The 22,643-nt window shown below is 35.5% G+C and overlaps 1 protein-coding gene across 5 annotated transcripts in view; it reads left to right on the top strand.

Moving 5' to 3' along the window:
* NBEA (neurobeachin) overlaps positions 1-22,643 on the top strand; it is a 452,410-nt gene that overhangs the window by 351,045 nt on the left and 78,722 nt on the right. For all 5 annotated transcript variants that reach the window (XM_058019299.1, XM_058019300.1, XM_058019298.1 and 2 more), the window contains 4 exons: positions 2,325-2,442; positions 3,317-3,419; positions 9,121-9,236; positions 17,880-17,992. In XM_058019299.1, the coding sequence (XP_057875282.1) occupies positions 2,325-2,442; positions 3,317-3,419; positions 9,121-9,236; positions 17,880-17,992 (450 nt within the window). The remainder of the gene's footprint in view (positions 1-2,324; positions 2,443-3,316; positions 3,420-9,120; positions 9,237-17,879; positions 17,993-22,643) is intronic.

The following is a 22,643-nucleotide window of genomic DNA, read 5'->3' as shown; positions in this document are numbered from 1 at the left end:
TGAATCCTCTAATATGTTAATATATAGAATATAGTTAATAGAAACATTTCTCTTTACAAAAAAAAAAAACAACTAGAAACATTTTTGATACAAAAAGTGGTTTTCTGATGTATGATGCTTTGTCAAGGAGCTAATTTTTTGACAAATTTGCTGGCTGCTGTAGATCTGGTTACATCTACATATATGTCAAACTCCTCCCTCTGAGAGACTGTTCTCATATTTTAGCTTTTTAAATGTGAGTGGTTTTGTCAGACTTTCTTCTCTTTAATTTAAAAACCTGCGTATTTTCAAAAATTGTGTATCAGATAGCAGCACAATATATTCAAAGAAGGGGTGTGCTTCAATCTTCAGAGTCATTGTTCTTGTCCACCTGAATTTCACATACATCATACCAGTGGGATCCTAGAATCTGATCTCAACGAAAGAAAATCAAGGACAACTTTGTTTATTTAGCTTATCAAAGAGAAGGCTAAGCAGTAAGTGGATCCAGTCTGTAATTATCAACACAAGGAAAAGTTACCTGATACTAGAAAGGTCACAGACAAAAGTGTCACAAGATCTATCAGAGTTCAAAGGAAAAATAAGGTGCAGATTTTTAACCATTGCAACAATTTAGTGTATGAGGTAGCATTCCACAGCTGACCTGTGACTGAATACAGAGAGTCCATAGTCTTTTGCACATGTCTGAGTGACCTCCAAAGAATCAAGGTCCTTCCCTTCTTCCAAGCTGTGTTTAACTGGTGTGGAAAGCTGAGGTGAATGGAACAGTGTCATCAGGTGCAATGTTGGTCTAAGAGTTCTGTCTGTAACTTACCCTCGTGTAAACGGTACCGGGGGAACGCTGTGTTCTTCCAACTGGTGTCTGTCGAGGACAGAACTAACTCTGAATGCCTTTCCATGTGCTGAAGCACTTTTTTGTTGTTTCTGCTATTAACATCCTCTCTGAAATAGACTCATCATGGTTATGAGAAAAAGGCTGTACACCAAGTTCTCAAACTGAAATTAGCTTTTTCATATATGGAGACGTGTTACTAACTTGAAGCCATGTCAGTGAAAAGATTGAAGAAATACAATTCCCATTTCCTCAAGCATGAAGGATCACTGACAGCAGCAGCATATGATCTCCCTAACATTTTCCTGTTCAGAAGCTGGGGGAGGTCATGATTAGGGAAAGTAAAGACCTCAGAGGAGTGAGTAAAGCTCTGAGAGCTGGTGTATGACAGCTTTTGTGTACATAACGGAGAGCAGAGAAATTCAGTCTCTTCAGTCTGAAATGTTCCTTTAGGGAAGGTGTTCACGATATTTCTTTGTTTCACTGAGGCTGCAGTTCTCTCAGTGGCTGCAGCCCAGGTAAAGCACAGTCTACAGAGGCTGGGAAATGCAGATGGCTGTGGTGAGGATTCCCATCCCAAACAAGTGACGCCTCCTAGGAGTGCCATGGCAGAGCCCACCTGAGCAGAGGTGCAGGGCTGAAGGCAGCCTGCCAGCTGATGAAAATGATTGGAAAAGAATTGTTCTACAGTGCATGATACAAGTTAATAAAAATGACATACAATTAAATTGTGTCTTTTTTGTCTATTTTTTGAACATCCAAAACACTGAAAGAAAAGTGAAAAAGTATTATTTGATATTAATATCTAGTCTTATATTAATGCACCTAGTTGAGAAAATTTAAAACAGGAAAAGCAGTGCTAATTTTAAACTATTTTATTTTAAAATATTTTCACATTAAGTTTAAAATGCAAATAAAACTGTTAAATTTTGTCCATGGTTTGGAATATTTGATATATCTAACTTCAGAAAAATTATTATGGTGACATACTGGTTTTGCTGTTTTTTGTACTTATGAATAGAATGGGAGGACTTGTAATTTATGACCCTGAAGTGGATGTGAATAGCAAGTTGTATTATTTTGGTTGTTCTTTGCACAAGGCAGCCTCAGAAGTAAATCTGGTATCTGAAAGATAACTGACAACTCTGTCATGCACACTGTTGGAAGAAGATAAGCATAATTTCAAGTGTGTCTGTTTCCCTGTACTTGTTTGTAGTTTGAGGTTTTGGCCTTTTTGAGGAAATTAATTTGATGCAACATATGAGAAATAGATCTTAGGAGTATCAGGTTACAGTAATTGCTGATATTCTTCTAACAGCAGGTACTCCTTTTTTTGCATTTCTTAAAAACATTTAAGTTCATTTTAAGTCACTGGTTTTAAGTGTTAAAGGGACATGATGAACTTGATTGATGGGTTAAATTTCCTCTGTTCTTATATAATATTTTATCAAAAAATTCCTGCTAATAACTCTCACCTTGACTTTCTTTAAAGGTCCTTGCATATACTGAAGGCCTTCATGGAAAATGGATGTTCAGCGAGATTCGAGCTGTTTTTTCAAGACGTTATCTTCTCCAGAACACAGCTTTGGAAGTGTTTATGGCAAACAGAAGTAGGTCAAAATTTTTACTTGTTGCATAAAATTGTGCTAGTGGTTGTTTTGTGCTTTATTTATCTTAAAAGGAAAATTCTATGCTTCCTTTGATGAAGTGCTTATGTCCCTTCTATAATGCTTCCTCTCATACGTGCTCAGTGCAAATTTTATTAAAATCAATCATCTAAATCAATCTCACTGCTTCCTGTCCAGCAGTGAGATTTATTTACAGAATCAGATCATTGCAATTGGTAAATTTTTCAGATATTGGACAGGAAATTTGCTTTTTCAATTGTGTCACCCTTCTCAATTGTCTGTAAATATTTTAGTGGAACATATAAAATGATATTTCTTTTCCTAATTATAAAAGGAATTAAAGTTAAAAAGTACCAGAGCAATAAATGGATCTACTCGGTTTTCTGTATCTGCTACTCTGAATCACAGTTCACTGGTTGGTGAGGTGTGTAGTGGTCTTTTGCCCTCAGGATCTCTGATGTAAATTTTGATTTCAGCTGGAGAAGGAATTGAACAATTCCTTATTCCTGGCTGTTTTAAGGCACAGTTAGAAGAGCAAATGCCATGCCAGCTAATGAACAGCTTCTCAGCCTGATAAGAGATTTTATGGGTTAATAGTAAAGTGTTGTTCCTCTGAAGTAAACAACACTCAGGTCTTCTGCAAAATGGGAGACAATGCTAAAATGTTAACCAGCTAATTATACATAGGTGTGAAGAATGTCAGGAATTTCTGTTGTACCTTGGATCCCCAGGAGGATAAAAGTGGAACTGACTTCTCTCCCCAAATAAAAACCTGAGCATTTTAAAAATACATGCAGATTAAGAAACAGACTGCTGCAAATGTTTTACTGGTACATATTTTCCTTTCTTCATTTAGCTTCTGTTATGTTTAATTTTCCTGACCAAGCAACAGTGAAAAAAGTTGTGTACAGCTTACCACGTGTTGGAGTAGGAACCAGCTATGGTTTGCCACAAGCCAGGTAATTTAATTAACATAGTTTTTATATTTTGTGTTTACTGTATTATACAGCTGGTGTTTGTTTTTTTTTTTTTTAATATCAGTGCTAAAATATTATTCCTGTCAACACTAGATTTTCTTTTTCTTAAGGTTAGTATGAGAAACATTACCCTTTACTTACTATATGGCCTGTTAGTATATGGAATAGAAGTAAAAGAAGTAAGAGATAAAAAAGTAAAAGAAGTAAATTAGATAATTAGATTTTTTCCTTTTCAATTACAGGAAATAAGCACCTTCCATCAAAAATACTTACACCTTATCTCTTTAAAGTCTGGTTTTAAAAATGTATAATCAAATGTTCGTACTTGCTGTGATTTTATGCAGGGTGTGAAGCTGAACTTGACTAGTTTTTGTGTTTGCTGAATGTAAATTATTTTATATATATGAATGTGTGGGATTTTACTTCATTTCTTATCAGTATAGTGGGTATTTTGCAATTTTCAAATTTCTTCCTTTCATTAGTATAGTGCATTCTTCTTCTTTTCTTTCCAAAATTGAGGAGCATATATATTTTTGAAAGACGATTAAGGTTGAGTTTTAGAGATTTGCACATACTATGGTCAACTGCAGTTTTTATTCCCTCATCAACATCAACATCAAATCAGCCTATGGCCAGAAATAAGGCTGCAAATTGTCAGATCTAATATTATAAAAGTATTCGTGTTTCAGGGGAGGTCAGATGATTTTCATGTATATTTCACAGTGTTAGAGTGGGGACATTTTTTGTTTGTTTTTCAGTTCAGGATTAACTTCTGGTCAAAATGAGACAGAAATAAAGAAATATGAGGGAGCGAGGAAACAGCATGATATTAACAAAATATGGTGCTTTGGGCTCAGCCCCCCATTTGGCTTGATTTGGCCAAAAAGCAAATGGCTTAGCCTTTAGTGTAGTGTCTGGGATGTGTCTTTCTCTATGTCATTTCCTGCGAACTAAAACTTCAGATTGTCCTTGTTTTATCCCAGTGCAAAATGTGGAAATACTCTGAAGTGTCAAAGCATTTGTAGAATTGGAGAACTGTTTCATTCCCATATGAACATCATTCCCTGTCATGAGCCCAAGAGTCTCATGATACCTAGGGCTTGATCTCCTGAGTGTGCTGAAGTCTTGAGGCAAACTGCCAAATTTCTCAAGTTTTCAGTGAGATCAAGGCGAAGTTGGGGCATTTATTTGGAAGGCGCATCTTGTTAATATTTGCATTGTTCTTCCATATACTAAAGTTAAAGGAAATGCTGTCTCTAAATGGAAAGTAATAGCATTCTTTTCTGAAATAGAAATGGCCACATGTTCTAGCACAAACAAAATGCAAATTTCTCAATCAGAATTTCATATTTACAGTGACATTTTTTACTTTTGAAATTCATATCCTTTGTGCATTATTCAGTGAATAATTGTCTGAAAAAAGTTTGTTGATATATAATTATTTAGAAAAGTTTCAACTTCAATATAATATGCACTTATTTCCATACCTTTTGATTAAAGTTCAATTTGAATCGAAAATGGGCTTGCTAGCCTTCAGAATATATCTGGCATATGGTAGTGAAGTTATTTTTCTTTCTTTCTTTTTTTTTGTGTAATCAGTGTATGATTTATGCATAATGAAAACTCCATAATCATGGTTCTTTCTCTTTTTTCCCCTGTCTGCATACCCTTATTGTCTTCAGTAGGATTGCAGTGGAATAACTGAGGGGAAATACGGCTCTATAACTGCCCTGTAGTTAATCTTTTGTTGATGTTAGAAAATAGTTTTCCTTCCTGTGAATATGTTGGCTCTGGAATGCTAATTTTTAAAATTATGCTTATTTGCATAACTAAAATAAGGTGAAATTATGCTGAGTACCCAAAAGGAACTGCTATACTGAGTGAAATATTATCTTTTTTTTTATCATCACAGTTTTCCAGATTAAGTTGTACCTTAAAATATCTTAACAAAAGAAGATCTTTCTGATTGTTTCTCTTAAGTTCTTTAGTTCTATTTCTGCAAGTAATATTTCCTCTCTGATACTACTCTGATAAATGTCACCTAGAGTTAATTACAGTATCATAAAGGCTTGCACTCATAATGGAAACATTCCAAAGAAGTAAATTACTTTTAATGCAGTACATGGCTTTTAAGTGTATTTCTGTTTTCCTGGTGAAATCCTGGAGTTAAGAAAGGTGAAAGGAAGTAGAAGTAAATAGAAATATTTATGATCTAATAGCTCAAAGCTTTAGAAGCAGGTGAACCATCGTGACTTCTAAAGACTCTACAGACCTGCTGTTGAGAGCAAGTCTTTGGTTTGCCTCTGCTGCCTTTCGAAACAGCTTTGATTCAATAGAGTTCAAGTTTAATGCTTTGATTCAACAGAGTTCAAGCCTGTCCTTAATGTTACAAAGAAGTAATTACATCCTTAAAATAAGTCACATGTTGAAGACCTCAGTCTGATTTAGTAATCAAATTAGTCTGTCTTTGATAAATGCATTTTCACTGTTTCTGAAACATGTTGCATTGATTGTAGTTTCCTCATGACCTTGCCAAATGATACAACTGGGCAAACAATGCTGTGTCTTTTAACTTCTGCAGCTCCATTTAATTCTACATAGGTAGAATAATATCCACTTTTTTAGCATGGTAATATCAGACTACTTTTTATGATTCTAACCCCTCAGGTGTTAGAAGGGACACACACATTACTGACGTCTTTTTATTGAGGGCAACATCACGGCTCAGAAACTAGCTGTGAGCTGCCCGATGAGATCAAAGAATTGGTAAAAGATACGGTATCTTTGCCCCTAAAGACACTGACACCTTCCCCTGAAATGCTGTGGGCTATTAAAGCATTAGAGAAAACAATGGATTCAGTTAATAAAACCAAGAAATTAAAATTATATGTTTTTCTGAAAAAAAATGTATTTTGGCTATTACAGTAACTATATTCAACATCAGCTCAGTTCTGCCATGTCAGCAGCTTGGTGATGGATCTCCATATCTCAATACAGCTGATCTAGAGGTTGAGTTTTGTGAAGGGAGAGAGGTATAAAAACTAAGATTTTATGCCATCAAAGTATAAAACCCTTCTTAGAACTTTGATTAAAATGATTGTTGATGAGTTTTTTGCCTTTCATTGGGAAATTACTTTCCCAAGTCCTTATTTTTTTTTTGTCTGAACAGGAGCTACAAAATACATGAGATCATGCAGGTGCAAGACACTTAAATATTTTTGTATGAGATTGCATTGTATCTAACTAAATTAAAAGTGACTGTGAAAGGGGGTGTGTCATATTTCACATATGGAATATATAACATCTCCTCCTTCACCAAAATGGCCTGAATTGTTTTCTAAATAAATTTAAATGTATAAAAATTGAAAAATTGGATCATTCTGTTGTACATCAGAGTCTTCTGCAGTTCTCATTTTGAGTAGCTATTTTGTGGTTCTCTAGAAGCAAAGGAAGCACATTCATTTGTGCATCTTCATACTGGTGATGGCATATTGAAGAAAGAAATAGTTTGATCAAAGTTGGGTGGTTTTAGCAAAACAGAAAACAGTGGGTCTTCCTGTGTTAGCTGAAACAAGCAGGTGTGGAACCAATTTATTGTGCATAATTTCTTCCAGTCTCTGTTGAAAAAATGTGAGTCTTTCAAACATGGTAGATAAGGAGTAAATAAGGATGTTTTTAGTATATTTTGATTTTCTGTAGAGTTCGCTCAAATCAGGCATTCAAATGCAAAGTCCAGCACTTGACAGTTCATAGATTTTTGAGACTCCCTAGGAGACTGTGAATAAAGTCTGAAAGCAGCTACTAAGCTGATACATAAATGTTGTTTTGTCATGGGAGGAACAGAAAGTCTGTGACACAAATGCTTTGTAAATTTAATGATCTCTTTAGTATTTTTATTTTGTATGTTTATTAATTTGCATGTAGCATTAGTCAGAATTTACAGGAAAATACATGTCTTTGAGAGTTGTACTGTAAAAGTAGTTGTTATTCTCTGAAATGCAATATTAGGTATGATTACATTTGGATATTTCTTTAGATTAATTGTTTCATAAGCATTATAGAAACAACTTTAAAATATTTTGCATTGTGTCCTGTGTACTAGTAAAGTGCATTTGTGTTTGGTATCCTATAGTCTACTGTAAAATAAGGCTAGCCAAGCCTGCAAGACCTAACACACTGCTATTTGGGCAAATACCCTTGCATGGTCATTTTTGTATGCCCAGTTTTGGAAGCTGAAATATGGCAGACATTGACAACTTACACACTGGCAATTTAGACAAATAATTGAAATAACAGTCACATGCCAATACTCACTCATCCTTTCTCTGGAAATAGAGTTTAGTGCATCTCCAGGAGTATGTGCGTGTATCTTTAGAAGTAGGTGGTTCACATTTTTGTAAACACTGCTCAGTTTGACACCTTGTCTTATTACTAAGTTTTAAGAAGATACTCAGCTTCCAGAGTCCAAAAATAACACATAGTGTGCCCAGGGTGCAACTGAAAGCTGAAGCATTGGTTGTCCCTATTTGATCTTGATAAGTTGTATATATACTACCACATACATTCTTCAGATTCATTGAATTCAGACTACCCATTTGGAATTGTCTTTTTTATTGTTGATGTTCTTAACAGGTATAAACATTTCTCTATTTTTACACATCTCTAAGATCTAAATTTCTTCTTAAAAAGGTTTCTGAGGAAATTAATTTATTATCTTTTTTAAGATTTTCTTGTCTTTCTTCTTTTTTTAAGGCAAGAACTATTTTCTCTAGAAATGAGTTTTGAACAATGAGACTGCTTCTGCCTGTTGCAGATTTTTTTCTTTAATGCATTAGTCTAGACTGACTCTAGTCTCCTATGTTTTACCAACCAGGGACAGTATATACAATGGTTAATTTAAGACTTGCTGCATGATATTTGTTTGTTGTGATGTTGTCAAATTGAATATAGAAGAGTTGAGGTTTTCTGCTTTTTTCTTGCTTGGCAAGTAGTTTCTCCTTTATCCAGCCATCTAAGTTTCAAAAAATATGTGGAAAATGAGTATCATAGATACTCCTGCTCCTCTTTCAAATTTGAATGAAATGCAATTTAGAAGTCATTATGAAGAGACAGACAGATGAACATGTGAGCAGATAACTGAGTAAAATTTGTTTCTTTCAGAAACCAGGCTATAAATAAAAATATTCAGGCTTGCTGGGATTTAGGAAAGAATCATGGGTAGTTGACCATAGAGGAGGTGCACAAATTGTGTAATAAATATAGTCAACCTGCGTGATGGAAGTGTATGTCACTTTAATCTATCACTCACTCACATTAATGAATTTATCTCAATATATCCTTTTGAAACAGGGACATGGTATTCCTCTTTTATTCCTTCTGGACAAGCCTGGCACCAGGAGGTCTGCAGTTTCTTTTAATCCCAGTCTTTTAACCAGATTCAGAATAAAATAAACCACAAAATATAATATTCTGATTTATTGCAATGCTGTAGTAGAGATAAAATAAAACATAGTTCCTAATTTTAGACATTTCTGAAATAAGGGTAATAGTGTCTTCTTGACTTCATTAAATGAAATAAAAAAGCCTCTGAGACAACCTGAAATTAATCACACTAAAAATGTTGCCCTACATCTTAACATTTAATGAGACTCTTAAAAAATCATTCTTTAAATGCATTTCCTAGGAGAATCTCTCTGGCCACACCCCGACAACTTTATAAATCCTCCAACATGACTCAGCGCTGGCAGAGACGGGAGATATCCAACTTTGAATACTTGATGTTCCTCAATACTATAGCAGGTAAGGCTTCTGCCTCTTTAATCCCTCGTAATATGTTTATGCTTGTCAAAGTCCTAAGCAACGTAACTCAATAGAATACATTCATCCCACTAGAATTCGGCTGCAGCTTTGTGATATATTCTGAAACACACACACATTTTATCAGAAAATGCACAACCTATCACGGAGACTTTAGATTCATGTATTGCTGTGAAGGCTGTTCCTTGCTCCCCTTCTGCCATTTCCTCTGCTGACAGCTTTGTCTGAAGTTTTATTAGAGTCAACAAACCATTGCCAGAGAGTGTCTGGAAATAATAATGGGAAAATGTAATTTCGCTACTTCATCATTCTCAGCAACAGCAACTAGACAGCAGAATAACAACAGTATTCTGCCTAGTACAGATGTCACCTGGATTGTGGTATGATTAGATTACAGCATCTTTTCTCATTTACTTCTTTGAGATGAAATACAATATCAGATTAGGTATTTAAAATGAGAAATAACTGCCATAGACATCCATTTGTTATTGGCAAAAGAGCTTTTCTGGCAATTGCCATTAATTAAACATTCAGGAAGATATTACTCCTTTCACCTTTCCCTTTTCTATGTGTTAACTCCAGTGTTAATTTTAAATGTAAAAAGCAGCAGTTTTCTACACCATATACAGAGATTTCCAGGAGGCTGTCTACTATTATGATTCCTGCCTGTAGCACACATGCTGCTTATGAACCTGCCTGTGGAGAGCCTCATACAGACATTTCACTTCAGTGAGCTTTAATTTGAAACCCAAATTAAATTCCACCAGGCATCACTTTGTACTCCAGTGTTACAACTCTCATCTTTACTTGGTCCTGACTCTTATGCTCGAGGTTATGCTCAGGCCAGACATAAGACACATGTAAGTGTGAAACCCAAAGGTAGCACTCGTTATGCTGACCAGTCTGGGGACAGTCACTGCACTCTTCCCAGTAGGGCAGTGGCAGAATTCAGGAGCTGTCAAACTCGTTTGCTTTGAACCCTCAGGCTTTGGCCTCTGTGCTTAGCTGATAGTCACCATCCATGCATCGAGTCTTGTGGATGTTAATAAATGTGTCATCAACTTCTCCCAGTGTGATACACAAGTGTTACCACTGAACAGTTGGAAATCTGAGGGCATGTTTACCTTGTGCAGTGGAGCAAAAAGCAGAATCCCTGAAACTACTGGAGATCAGGGCTGGAAAGTCCATATGGTGAAGTCCAATGCAAGTCACCAGCCTGGTTCCCAAGCATTTTAGCTGCGGTCCCGCAGATCTCTGCTGGAGGAAGGAGCCCTGCTGAGTGTTTATTGCCTCTGGTGCAGTGCCAGAATGCCTCTATCCTGCTTCTGGACACTGGCCTGTCTCCAGCTGCTCCGTGCCTCTCACGCATCCGCTGCCCTTCTAGTGATGAGGAAATGCAGGCAGACCCTTGCCGGCTCCCTGACTGCTTCACCTGAACTTGGAGGATTTACTGGAGAACTGGGAAGTTAGCCTAGGTCCCCTCAGTCCTTGTCCAATACATTACCAACAGAACTATCCTTTGCTGGTAATTTCCTTTTTGTGTATTCATTTCTTCTGTGAGCAGTGAATTTAAGTTATTTGAATGAGAGTAGACAAGAGATAGGCCATTTTTATTTTTATTTATTTTTTTTTTCAAAATTTTTAATCAGTTTAAAACTCTAAGGTCATTATTTTTTAGGTACCTCACCAAAGCATTCAGACCTGGAAGACAGCGTTATGCCTGAAGTCAATTAGAAATTGCAGTAACACACTAAAATATCTCGGTTAACAAGATTCAGCCTGAGCAGATTCCCTCAGAGTATCTCAAAGGTCTCAACAAAAATATTTTTGACCTGTTTTTTGATACTAGTACTACTGGGCAAGTTTTAAAGTCGAACACTTGGGGTGATTGCATGAGACAGGATTCTCTTAAGGCCATTTAGTGTCACTCATCTGCTTTACAACAGGATGGCTTGATATTAGCATTCCATGTTCCACCTGCTATGGCCAAGATTTGAAGTATCACTGACTATTTGTTATTTTTGGTGTGTGTCCATGAATTTCTGTCCTGTTGGAAAAAAATTGTTTGGTCACTACCCCTAGAAGTCTCTCTCTCTGACTCAAGGCATTTAATTTCTAGCAGATTTATTAGTATCAGTTTCTTACAGATAACCCTCATTTGTTCATGTAATCTCAGAATTGCATAGGTTAATTGCATAGGATGCCTTGCTCATTTCACATCATTGTCTACCATCTCATAAAATCTTTCAGCAGTATGTGATTTAAAAAAAAATTAGAATAAAATTTATCCTTGGTAGCTGAACTTGCCAATGACACACACAAAACCTTTTCTGAAAATAACACCAGAGAATGAAAGCTGACTGAAACCCAACAGGCAATTCTATACATGACAATAAGGTCTTTATTCTAGTTTGGAACAAAATCCAAAATTTTCCAACTTTTTGACAGAAGTAAAAAATCCCCTCAAGTTATTTTTTGGAAGATCAACCAGGTTTTTTAGTTTTAATGAAGTCTGCACTTCATCTAGAAAGCTCAGTTCCAAAAACTCATTAAGTACTTGGGGATATTTGCTAAGAATCTCCTCATAAAGTTCATGGCAAGGCAGAAACCCACCCACAATAGAGTGCACATGAGCTCAAAGTCTGGTCACTGGGGAGAAAGTTTTGAAGAAGAAATATATGTTAGAAAGTCTAGAAGTTCTCACATCCCCAAGCTGATCCTGGCTCCACCATTGCAAGGCCTTGTACCAGCAGGGCCTGAGAACTGGGAAACTGCAGGGTTGGAAGCTGTGAGGCAGTCTGAGTGACAGCACTGATTTAACAGCTTTGCCTGCATTTCTGTGAGTCTTTTTGAAAAGTGTTCCTCAAAAATATTGCCCTTACAACAAATAAGTGTTTTCTGATAAAGCACTAACAAAATTAATAACTCTACCAGAAATACAGTACTGGAAGCGAAGAACCTCTACTACTTGTTGCCCTGGTTTTGATAACTGCCCAAGTACACCTGTATTAAACAGACACAAAATCTTATATGCACTGTAGACAGGACCTTCAACAGTCAGAAGAAAATACAGGATTTTCTATTTTGTAGACAAAAATAGAGTACTGAATATACTTGTGACCTCCTTTCCTAAGTAAAGATGTATTTTCTTTTCTTTCTTCTTGGAAATCCAATTTCCAATTACAGTCCTAATTATACTCTTTTGTAATGAGATTCCATAAGAAATATCTCCTTATAAGTTACAACTTTTCTGCCAGTAATTGTTAGTGTAGCAGCAATGACCTAGTTTTAGTACATAACTGTTTGTTTAAGCAGCATCTTATTCTCTAATGGTATTATTGTTTTCTCTCAACAATGGATAAATATATATGGAGAAATATATCCCTCCTTTTTTTTTTTATATTCATGTTGCCATTAAGCTCCTACTGGCTTATTCAGCAAATCTGAGCTGTAGCTTAGTCAGAAACATGGAGGTTTGACACTTAAGAATTGTGGATTATCTGCTGGTAAGTGGGTGATAAGTAAGGTCACTTCACTGTTTTCTCATCCAAATAGAGGTCCACTAATAAAGTGGTTTAGCACATCTTTTGCCCATTCTTTGTAGCTTCCTTTTTTTCTTCCAATAGTGCTTAATTAGTCTCTAGCCCTCTACAAAAGAGTAAGAAAGCACTCATGTTTCTTTGTTATCCTCCTCTGAAGTTACACAAGAAGCAGTTGCCTTGGAAGAGTGATGTTCAGAAGTGAGGGTTCTGACACCAGCTTATTTCTCCCATTGTGACATCATGCTGCCAGGTCCTTTCCCACAAGAAGTCTTTTGCCTCTTTATTAATACTGTTAATTACACAGACCGGTTGGTGTCTGTACAACAGAACTGCTGAAATAAATACATTAATCACTTCTTAAATCTCTCCCTGGTTTTCTGTTCTGTCTATCCTGAGAAGCATGGCCCCTGGCTGTTCTATAGGTCCTTAATATTTGAAGTATGCTCTTGAGAAAAATCCATCGTTCTATGACATTTTCTTCAATTCTTATGTCATCCTTTTACCCCCTAGAAACATTGCTATGCTTCATGTTTAGATTAATTGTTTCTGCTGTGATCTGCGCTCACAGATCTTATATGCCTAATAACTTTCTACTTCAGCTCTCAAAGTTCTCTCTTTCTTGATCATTTCCTATCCAATCCTATGTGTGATTGCTGGCACTTGCACTGGCCTGATGTCTCGCTGCAATTTCAGTTCAAAATTTCTCCATCTTCAAAATTCTAAAGCCTTGTTTCAACCTGTTTCTCTGGCCCCCTAGTCAGCTATTTTCTCACCTCCCTCTTCAGTTTCCAAGCTCTTCACCTCTTTCTTGCCCTCTCTTCTGGCTCGAGCATATTTCATCATGTTTACAGCTCTGGGCTTTCCTCCCAAAGGTAAACACTGCACTCTGCTACTTATCAATCAGTCTCAGTGTTATACTCTCCATGGCCCTGGTTTTTGTCCTGGCTCTGTAGACATAAGCCTTCCTGGTCACCTCCCCCCTCCTCTCTCTACCTGCTTCATTCTCAGGCATCCTTTTGTTTTTGCTGTGATTATACTCATTGTCCTCTCTGTATGGGACCAGCATATATGTCAACTGAACCCTCTGGGTGATATAGGAAACAAGTAATTTTTACTATTCTCAATTAAAAGATTATTAAAAAGAGTCCTTAAAAGTAATCCCATTACAGCAAAAGGTGTCAGGAGGAGTGGGAACAAGAAGTTGTTTTTTAATATCAATGAAGTGCTCACTGTTTTAGCTAGAAGTCTAGATTTCAAATCCATTTGTCAGTATTTAACTAATTTCTGCTGTTTGATTTCAAATTTGCAGTACATTAAATGTGTGCATGCATTTTTATTTATTGGAATTTTAATTCTTTTAAATCCTACATGCCACTGCTTTTAAAAGAAATGAAGAATAATTGCATCCATAATTTTTGTGAGTAATTTCTTCTAGTGGAAAGGGATTATTTTTACAGGTTTATGGAAAAAAAAATGACATCCTCAATTAGGTAATAAATTCAGATGAACTTCTTCCCCCTCACCTTTTTTTTTTTTGCCTGCTTAGCATTTTCCACTTTTTTACTCTGTGATGTACAAGCCCTCACTGGTTAATTATGTATATATTTAGCTACTGCATGTGTTGGGCTTATTATTGTCATCTAATTAGATGTAACTCGAACTACTTACTTCTAGAAAAATCATTAAAAATTCTTTCCTAATGACCTAGAGATGACAAAATGTCTGTAAAGTGTGAAGAAGCAGACAAGCACAGGAACATCGCTCTTAAAGAGTGTTAATCCAGATGCTGCAATCATCTAATTAAACAATATTTTGCTGTCATTAACATTTTCACCAAGGAATTGCAGTTATAATTTCTTTGTCAGCTGTCTCTAGCTCGCTTTACCTTAGAAACTAAAGTGCCATATAAAAACATTAAATTGGATGGTTTAATTAAAAAGTTTTTTTTTTTTTTTAATGAAGAAACATATCCAGTATTTCTGAGATCTCATTTACTATGCCTCATTTTTATTGTTCAAGTAGATTAGTGTCACAGGCCTTGCGATATTTAATATTCAGCCTTTAATATTAATCTCTGTAAGCCTACTTGAGGGGAAATCTGAAGGCTCTGAAAAAGTGTAGGGACTACCAATAGTCATACAGGTTTATGTTCTATATTTATTTAGCTAAAGAAAGGACCAAATAATTCTTGTTGGAAGCAGCAGACAATTGATGAGATGGCTAAGTATATTCATCTGCTGACTTTTCTCTGAAAATAATCAATTGTGAAGCCAGAACAGATCAAGACAGCATTTCTAATAAAGTGAAGCCACTAATATTTATGCATGTTTAGAATTAGGAATTTGTAATCCCATTATAGGCCTAGATCACTGTCCTCTGCTCAGATAAGTACAGATGTGTGGTCTTATCTTGTAGGCTTGGTCTCCTTTCACAATTTAAATTAGGTTCATCTTCTCGAGTCAGTTTTATTTGTTGATATTAAGGAGGAAATTGTTGAGTTGAAAAAAATAAATCACTAACTTTTTTATTAAACAAATTAAGGGCTATTCTTAGTAGTTATTATCTTTATAAATAAAACATGTTTTCTAAAAATTGAAGAAGAAGAGAATATTTTAGGTTTTTTCACAAGTCTTATATTTACCAAATACATAATCTTGAAAGCTTCATTATTTGCAACTTATCCTACCTAAGCTGAGAGAGAAGCTGCAATAATTTCTCACTGTGAGCTAAAAAAGAGGAGTTACTGCAGTGTTCTGACATGGAGCTAATGTCACATGATAATTTCTTCATGTGTCTATACTATAAGTAACCTCTCAGCAAAAGAGCCAGTAAGGCTCAGGATTGCTTTTTCCTTTTCCTTTTTCCTATGATTTTCCCACATGGAATGGGAACTAACAGTCAAAATCTTGTTGACAGAATATTGACATTGAATTGATGTGAAATTAATGAAATAAGCATCAAAATTAAATGAAATCACAATATGAAAAATCTCAATTTCAAAATAAAACATAATTTTGTATGGACCCTACATTTCCTTTCAAAATTTTGCAAAAGGATGTTCTCACTTTTTAAATACTTCTCTAAAATGGTTACAGTTGAAGATTTTTATTACTGTGAGCTCTTTTCCATACAAATTTTGATTCTGCAGAGTCTTCATTTTTGCTTATGCTTTGTAATAGACTACAGTCCTCTCAGTCATTCTCTTCCTGGATCTCAAAGTTCTTTTAGTCTGCTCTCTGCATAAGCACAAATGTCTTTCTATTGTGAAAGCTTTTGCGCGCTCTTCTGCTAACTTAAAGATTTTGATGGTGAGAAAAACTTTTATTGTATGAAGCGATAGTTTTATAGAGGCCTTATTTTAAAGCACCCTAAATTTAATAATCTCAAGAATATTTACAAGTCATATGCAATTAAACCCTTGCCAAAGAAAAAAATAATATTCTTATTTAAAGGATGTAGAAAATTAGGCAGATTTGTCTTCCTTGAAAGCATAGAGAGCCCCCTCTCAAAAGTCTAAAAGAATAAATATTCTAGCAGAGCATACCTTTCCTTTTCCTCCCTTACAAGGATAAATTCTGGTATACTTCTTGATATAGTTGTTTGACACATTCTTGTTCTTTCCAAGAGTTGTTTTGCATTCATTCATTTATTAATTAATTCATTCATTGTTCATATTAAAGAAGAAGTGATTTTGTTTCTATCCATCTTTATTTGTGTATGTAGTGCACAGTACTGGAATTTCTTGCTTGACAAAGTGATATTTGCACCTTAATTTTTGTTTTTTGCATTCTTGTGAACATCTATGTTTTCAGAGTGTAAAAATGAGGACACACAATTATTAAGAATATGCTCTTCTCCTATATTCAGTGAAACTCTGTACAAAATAAAAACATGCTTTTTGTTCATCAGTTTCTGTTGAAAAAATAAGATGCTTGTAGAGCAGTGAAAGTTTCATTAAAGCAGAACAGATTTTTTGTGGAGAATTGCAACTGCTACTCAGAACAAGGAAGCCTGTGTTTTCCTGTGCCGGGTGTTGTACCCCAGGAATCTGTCCAGAATCTGGAAGGAAGCAGTTAGTGAGACAGGGCTGTAAATCTGCTGCAGGACTGGGAATTGTTAACCTGGATTATTTCAGTCTGCTAATTATATTATATAAATACACACACACACATATATTTATGACCTGATTTTGGTTTTTAAGACTTATGTTGCATATTGTGTGGTTCTCACTATAGCAATAGGATGGACAGTTCTGTACTAAGAAATTTCGTTTGCCTTATCATTGAATTGTTAAATTCTGCTAAATACTAGAGAATTCAAAAAAATAACAGCCTTTCCTAAGCATGTTTTTCTTTGTGATGAATTCATAATTTTTAGTTAATTGAAGTTGCATTTCTTTTGAAATGGTATCTGTACATGGTTTTTTGCACATTTGAGCTGCTGGGATGAGAGCAGTGTTTCTTTCATGATTGAAAACAGTGGCCTGGGGTAGTCAGCTCTGTCTTTTACATGAGATAACTGTTTTTTAATTTTAAAAGTGATTAAAAAATAGTGTTACAGCAAACATGAGTTTCGTCACTTTGATTCCACAGTTGCCATGGAATCTCACCATTTCTTCAGTGAAGAACCATAGGGAATGATAGATTAGCATGGACTATCTAGGATAGACCTAGATTTGCAAACCTCAGATTTTCCCCCTTGCTGTTTGGAGTCTCATTTTATCTTTGCCAGCTATGATACTTCATGAAGTTTCTAGGAAACAATAGTCAAGTTCTTTTGAATTTCTACATTCATGGTATAAAAATATTTTAATGGAAATAAAAAAGAAATTTTTATTGGCATATGGTGCATTTAGTTGATCTTAAAAGATACTGTGCTTTTTATATTATTTCAGTTTGTGTTGACTTCTGGTTCAAGATAAGTGCACCTAAATGGCTGCTTTTGTCTGGAAGATTTGGACCTGGTTCTGTCAAAGTGGTGGGAACTGGGAACATGTGATGCAAGAAATGTAACCACTACATTTTTTTTCTAGCTGGACAAGTGGACACTATTTCCTAATTCTTAAAACTTTCTTTTTCAATAGGACGAACATACAATGATCTGAACCAATACCCTGTATTTCCATGGGTTTTAACAAACTATGAATCTGAAGAGTTAGATCTGACCCTTCCAGGAAACTTCAGAGATCTATCAAAGGTATGTTTCATTCTTGTTAAAGAACAGTAAGCCAGTCCTTTTAGAAAGACATTTTGTTTTATATTTATAGTCTGGTTAAGTAAGGTCTTTATTGTAAACTCATAAAAGTCTGAAATAGACGTTTCTATTTTAGAACTATTTTATACTGAGCCTCTATATTATGCTGCTTCCATGTCCCTGACTTATCTGGTTCCAAATCTGCAACTCCTCTGTACCTTCTGACTTATGGAACATGAGTGCATCAGACCACTTGATCTCACTAATTATGCCTCTTAGTTTATAAAAACTGATCATGTGGAAGTAAAAAGTTTGGACTATATTTCACTTTATTTTGCAGTGTCTAGAATAGTAATATAGTATCAGCATCTTATTTTGATTTAATCGTTAGTAAAGGGGTATTTTGTATTTTAGATCCTGGAGTATCTGATCCTTATTGTTATTTGCTGGGGTTTTTTCTGTCCAAGCTGATTTGGGCACTTAATGTTTTACAATAAAAAAAATCCTAGAGTTTTGTTTCTCTAATGGCACCACATTGTGATCAATACCCAGCTCTGGTACTCTGGTTGTGTTAACAGATTGCAGAGAAAGTCTGTCCTGGCCAAGCATAGCAGAAACATATGGAGAGGCTCTACTTTTGGCCAGCTAAAATACAATAAAAAAAGAGTCTCGAAACCGAGCGGTGGAAAGTATCATTCCTGTTTACTATAAATTAAGAAAGTGTATGCACTCTCTTGCCAGTGAAGGTGGCAAGATAGTGCATGGTCCTGCAGCATCCCCAGTGTGAGGTTTCTGGTGTCTGGTGTGTCAGCTTTCTTGCATCCTTACCACAGCTCCTCAGCCAAGAGGGGAAGTTGCTTGTACACATTGAGTGAGGCTCAAGACCACAGGAAGCTGTCACTCATTGCCTTTAGGAGTGAGGCTGGAGAGGAGAAAATGACCCCCAAGGCCTGTTCTGCAGTCCTGTGCTGCAGACCCTGCATTCCCTTCTGCTGCTGGGCAGACATGAGTGTTTCTGGGGTTTATGCTTTAAGTCTGGATTTCTTTCCTCCTCTCCCTGCAAGCACACATCCTGGGGAGCAATGGAGACATCCTGCCCTGGATATTTGACAGTTTCATCTCTGCTGGAAAGAGCATGCTTGCAGTACCTCCAGATGTGTTGTAACCATTCCTGGAAGCCTGCTTTTGTAAGACATCCAAAATAATTTGAGTAGAACTTGAACTCATAATAGTGGATCGAGACACCTAAGCTTACACTCCTTTTATTTTCTTAGACAAATAAAAAAATAAATAAGCAAATAAACCCAGAATTTACAGTACATTCACAGTATGCCTCAAAAGGAAATAAATTGCTTGATACTTCCGTTAGGCTATGTAAAACTTCTGACCTTTCACAGTATTATAGGTATGTTTCACAAATGTGTTTTTCAGTTCTGTAACTCCATTGAAATCTGTGCCAAGAACAATAAAAGATCCACAGACATGACTTAAAAAAAGACCTGTGATCATTTTACACTGGCTTGTTCACTAGCATGTATAAAAGTAGTGCTGGTTTAGAGTTGTTCAGAAAGATAAACCTTTCATTAAGGTGCTTACACTTTTCAAAAACTCTCAAACTCACCTTCTGGATGTATTAATAGCGCTGGATGTGGTGAAGTGCAACAAGATTAGACAGTGCCTCATGAGTCCTTCTCTAGGTATTTAGTTTGGTTCAATCCAAATTTTTATAGCAATCTACTAAAATATGTAATAGAGGAAGTAGTGTGATAGCTGAATAATGTGTTTTCCTCATGAGTTAGCAAAGACTCATTATGGAATTAGTGCATGTATGGCTGTTATTACTACTCTCCTCAAAAGGAAATGTAAAATCAAGTCCATGACTATTTATTTTTCATCAAGAATCCATGCAATGTGCACATTTTCTTGCCAATTTGAAAACTCACCAAAAGCTATCAGTGGTTTCCTCTGTAACAGCTAAGGTTTTGACCACTGAAAAGCCTACACAGAACTAGTCAATGAAAATGACCTTTCCTTTCTGGCAATGTCTGGACCCCATTTATCCCATGGATGTATGAGAAAACACATGTGAAATCTGTAAAGTGTTGTGGAATACTTGAGGATAAAAGGGTTGTAATTGTCAATTTTTTGCAGTGTTCATTATGAAAATATCTGATAGATTTCATTTCACCATGGGAAAAGTAGGTTAATGTTTTATTCTAAAATGCAGTGCCCTTTAGTACGGAATGCTTGATTTGAGTTGTTCAGCATTACTTGCGTCCTGTTTCAATTTTTGTGTTATCTGTAAAAATCTTAAAATTTCTAATGTCTCTGAGGTATTACCTTCTCAATTCTGTTTTTTTTTATTTTATATTGTTCTGTATCTGTGAGGCCCTCCTTTTTTTTTTCTCTTGGAGGTGAATCCTGAGTAGCCTGGTGCTTAAAAGCAGGAGTTAGTAATTTATTGTAAATATTGAAAGTGATTGTGCTAGCAAGCCTCAGCCAGACCTCTGGGGCAGGTCCACTCAGTATCCTTTCCTTGAGGAGCAACTCCCTTCTGTCAGATTTTACCCTGCAAGGGAGACATTTCCCTGCAGATTTGATGGCAGATCAGAACCTCCAGCTAAACTGTTGATAGATAAAATCTCCTTTGTCAGTTCCTAACTTTCTGTCTCCCTGAATATTTAGCCCTTCTTAGTTTCATAAAGCCTCTGTCCTTGCTATTTAGCAATTAATAGTCCTCAAAAAATCTATTGCAATTATTTAGAATTTTAACAATATTGCATATATGGTAAAAGCCCAGTAAAGCAACGACATTTAAAGAGAAGTCACCTACTATTCTTTGTTTTCTTGGCTTAAAATAGTTTCTGTAATTAAATGTAGGTGCTAAATCTAGCTTTTAAAAAATATTTTGTGTATTCTTGCTCAAAGTTCATGCAATACTCCAGTGTCAGTTCTGATAATTGACTACACAATTTTTCAATTTTTTAATGTTTGGCTTCCAGGCTTTCTGTATAAAATATAATACACCACCTTTATGATATCACAACTCCTAGGTGAACATACATATCAAATGCAATTCATATGATTTTTGGAGATGAAATTAGGGGTATTTGTCTTGCTTAGGATGTCAGTAATGGAGTAAAACATGGGCTTTTGCATTTAGTCCAAACTTAAATACTTACATTTGTGCAAAGCCATCTTGAACGTGTAGCTTGTCCTTTCCTTCCATTCCATTTCATTCTGGTTTTATGTGGCACTCCTTATTGCGATATTTTTACATCCAGATGTTACTTGTTCTCTCAGAACAATTATGTTTAAATATTAGTCTGAAAATTCCTCTGTCCTATTTCTTTTATATGTTTGGAAATTCTGTTCTAAAAGCTTTTTGGTTTTTTTCTTTTTACATACAGTTATAGATTTAAAACCAGTGTTCATGGGCATGGAATGTGCCAGAGCAGTGGGATATATTGGACCTCTCATTTGATTAGACAGTGTAGGTTCAAGTTTTATTCATTACACATGCAAGGTTAAAGGTTATATTTATTGTTTGACAGGATCAAAAGCTAATGAAAGAGGCTGTCATAGATACATAATCTTTTCTGTATCAAACCATCAGGTGATCTGCTTATTTTCTTCTTTGTTGAGATTTCCTTTAGAAGAATACTTAGGATATTAAACATTAGTCCAGGAAACATGTACACAGCTCTTACTATAAAGTGATTTTTTGTGAGATTCAAGTCACTTAAAATGTGGTATGGTTTGTTTGTATAAAATTGTATGACTTTTACTCCTAAATTATAGTGAATGCATGGTTTTAACATGCTGCATTGTCCCTGCTCATTAAAGTGTAAACGGGAATTTCTCCTCATTTACTTCCAGTCATACATCCTGTTAAATAAAATGATTTCTTCAGCAGGCAAAGTAATACTAATATTGACATGTGTATGAAACATCACACACCCATTCATTGAGTGGAAAAAATTATGTTTTGTTAATATAGAAGGTGTTTGACTGATGGGTGGTGATAAGCATAACCACTTTTCCTTATTACTGTGCCATTTCAAGAAAAGGAAGTGATAAAGCCCCAAGGCTTCTAAATGTAATAATGCAAATGAACACATCCAAGTGTGAATATTTCAAGGCAACCACACTTAATAGTACCAAAAATGTATATACTGTGGAATGGAGTTTATGGGCTTATTAAAACCTCTTAGTTGGAAAAATGAAATAATTTTCTGTAAAATTATACTTCTCTCTTTATCATATGCGACTCTTCCATCAACAGAAAAACTACACACAATTAAAGCCACACAATTAAACATGTGTTTTTCTTAAATAAACAGTTTATTTACTGAGTGAAACTCTGGCACTATGAATCTGTGAATGCTCTTATATTTGATATTGTTGATATCTGCTTTTCATATTAGGATGCTGAAGAAAAATCTGTTTACTAATTTGGATGGAATTGCAATTTATTTTTAAGTTTAAAGTATCATCCTAAGACATCCTATTTATAGGTTGTTGTTCAGTGGGTGTTTTTTAATAAACAGCGAGCAGTCAGGAAAAACTCAGTCAATTTTCAGCTGGAACCAAATAAAGCCAGGTTCAATATACCTTCATACTAGGCTACAATTTTGTGCAGCACCTCACCAAA

The sequence above is a fragment of the Melospiza georgiana genome, chromosome 2 (genome assembly GCF_028018845.1).
Source record: "Melospiza georgiana isolate bMelGeo1 chromosome 2, bMelGeo1.pri, whole genome shotgun sequence".
NCBI lineage: Eukaryota > Metazoa > Chordata > Aves > Passeriformes > Passerellidae > Melospiza > Melospiza georgiana.
The sequence above is the reverse complement of the archived record's forward strand: the minus strand, read 5'-3'. Positions and strand labels throughout refer to the sequence as shown.